The sequence below is a fragment of the Penaeus japonicus genome, unplaced genomic scaffold (assembly GCF_977035675.1).
Source record: "Penaeus japonicus unplaced genomic scaffold, GWHDUDI00000001_assembly GWHDUDI00000013, whole genome shotgun sequence".
NCBI lineage: Eukaryota > Metazoa > Arthropoda > Malacostraca > Decapoda > Penaeidae > Penaeus > Penaeus japonicus.
In genome coordinates this window covers 21,152,950-21,155,449 of record NW_028234415.1, presented here as the reverse complement: position 1 = coordinate 21,155,449, position 2,500 = coordinate 21,152,950, and the positions used below count along the sequence as shown (strand labels likewise).

Sequence of the window (2,500 nt, the reverse complement as noted above, 5' to 3'; positions counted from 1 at the left end):
GAAAATGAATATAAATATAAACATAAATATAAATATAAATATAAATATAAACATAAATATATATGTATATATATATATATATATATATATATATATATATATATATATATATATATATATATATATATATATTATATATATATATATATATATATGTATATATATATATATATATATATATATATATATATATATATATATATATATATATATATATATGTATATATATATATATATATATATGTATATATATATATGTATATATATATATATGTATATATATATATATATATATGTATATTCATATATATATATATGTATATTCATATATATATATGTATATATATATGTCTGTCAAATTCATCAATTTATCTCACTACATATTTGCATGTTCTGATTATGTATTCATAAATATGTCATCTGGTCTGTAACTGCACATACCTGCAGAAAATATAATGTAATTTCCATCCTCTTCTAATGTCTCTACCTGCATAAAGTAAGAAAAAAAAAATTAATGGTAAATAAGATTTGCCAATAAAAAAAATTATTTCATCCCTCTAAATCAGATTTTAAATGGTCAGTTAAACTATTTTTTAATAACTTTACAATTTACACAAATTTGACTAGATATCAAAATAGATCATCCATCTACAACTCAACCACTCTATTAATGTCTATTAACAGCATCTAGCATATTACGCACCTTAGCAAACACATCAAAATCGACGAGACAGGGCGTGCAAAACTGGCTCATGGGAGTCCAATGCTCATCAAGTTTTTGGCCTCTCGCTGCTTCATCTAGAAGAAACTGCACAAACTGTGGGAAGGAAGGGACGATGGCACGTGGCACAGTTTTCCCGAAGACACCCCAGGACTTGGGTCGCTCCCGTGGCTCGCCCGGGCCCAGCTCGGGATATTGTTTGATTATGGTACGTGCGAGTTTACTGTAGAAGCGACTTCCTGAAAGGATCTTGTCTCTGTAAATATGGAGGTTTGATGTAAGAGGATCTTGGTATTCATAATGTAATGTAAGTTTCAAGTATAAAAACCTGAATGAAAAAAAAAACTATTACATATCAGAAAGTTACCATGAAAGTCACTGTCATTCAGTCTCCCTTTTACACACAATGGTCCAAGGGTTAACAAAGTAGTTCCTAAAGAGATCATTTATAGAGCTGTATATTGAATATGACTTTAAAATAAATATGATCTTGCCATTCTTACAGTTTTACAAACTGAAACTAAAATCGTAGTTATTCTTGTCACTAATCTTGTTTTGCACAAAAAGTTATCACACAATCTATAAAGAAATGAAAATAAAGAATATATGTTATTCAATGTTTTTATTCTGGCCATGAGTCAATATGAAAACAATTAGCCCTACTTTCACCTGCAAAATAACATAAATTGAGGATGCAAAAAGTCAGTATTTTAAAAAGGGGAACAAAAAACCCACCTATAGCCAGAAACAAGTCGTTGTAGAGGATGTCGCACTATCATAAATGACAGGGGTTGTGGAGTGGAATTCATGGCTTTATTTAACTCGTCCACTGTTGGTCTGTAGAATGGCGTAAAAAAAAATCAGTAAGTGATAAATGGATAAAGAAATTCAAAATATTTATCATGAATTACTGTATTTTTCAAATAAAATCTTTTCAAATTTTAATTTCTATTTGCATGTGCATATGCACACACTCCTGTGTACATGCCTTATATGTCTGTAGTTGAAATACTTTTTATGTGTGCATGTGCATTTCCCTAGAATGACTTAAGTACTCTTATTTACTGTGCTTTACCTTGGGTATTTCTTCCTTGCTAGCTGAATAGGAGTGTCTTTTGCATGAAGGAGTTCAGATTCTGAGAATCCGGCCAAGAGATTGAAGTTGTAGAACCAAGTAGACGAAGCAGCCTTGAAGACGTTGCACCAAACCAACCCGTATTCTTCATTGACGAGAAATTCCCATGCATTGGGTTGGTAATTTTCTGATGGTCTGTCTAATCCATATTTTCTGCACATCTAAAATTGAAATTAAGTAAATATATTAACTAGTGGTAATCTTTAAAGTTGTTACTATTTAATTCTCTCTCTCTCTCTCTCTCTCTCTCTCTCTCTCTCTCTCTCTCTCTCTCTCTCTCTCTCTCTCTCTCTCTCTCTCTCTCTCTCTCTCTCTCTCTCTAAGACATCACCTTACTTAAAATAATACCATGAATATGAACCAACAAACCAGTAATAAAACACTTCACTTCTTTCAACAGTATTCAAGACCATTGGCTAAAACAACAACCAATATCCATATACCCCCTAAAATCAAAGACCGGCTATTAATTAAATCCTCACTTCTTTAACATGCGTCCGACGAGCAGAGAGACGGTCTATGAGTTCCCGAGTCACTGTCCAGGAATTAGGTAGAGTCACATTCTCCACCTGTAACATATAAATGGCTTTAGTACAGTTGTGCCGGTGGTGATGGCATGTGATAATAACCATGGATATAAAGAA

General features: G+C 31.5%; 1 protein-coding gene across 2 annotated transcripts in view; it reads right to left on the bottom strand.

Moving 5' to 3' along the window:
* LOC122260935 (carbohydrate sulfotransferase 11) overlaps nt 1-2,500 on the bottom strand; it is a 52,785-nt gene that overhangs the window by 927 nt on the left and 49,358 nt on the right. For both annotated transcript variants that reach the window (XM_086543287.1, XM_086543286.1), the window contains exons 4-8: nt 2,339-2,425; nt 1,797-2,017; nt 1,457-1,558; nt 704-977; nt 442-487 (exon numbers count right to left, since the gene is read on the bottom strand). In XM_086543287.1, the coding sequence (XP_086399413.1) occupies nt 442-487; nt 704-977; nt 1,457-1,558; nt 1,797-2,017; nt 2,339-2,425 (730 nt within the window). The remainder of the gene's footprint in view (nt 1-441; nt 488-703; nt 978-1,456; nt 1,559-1,796; nt 2,018-2,338; nt 2,426-2,500) is intronic.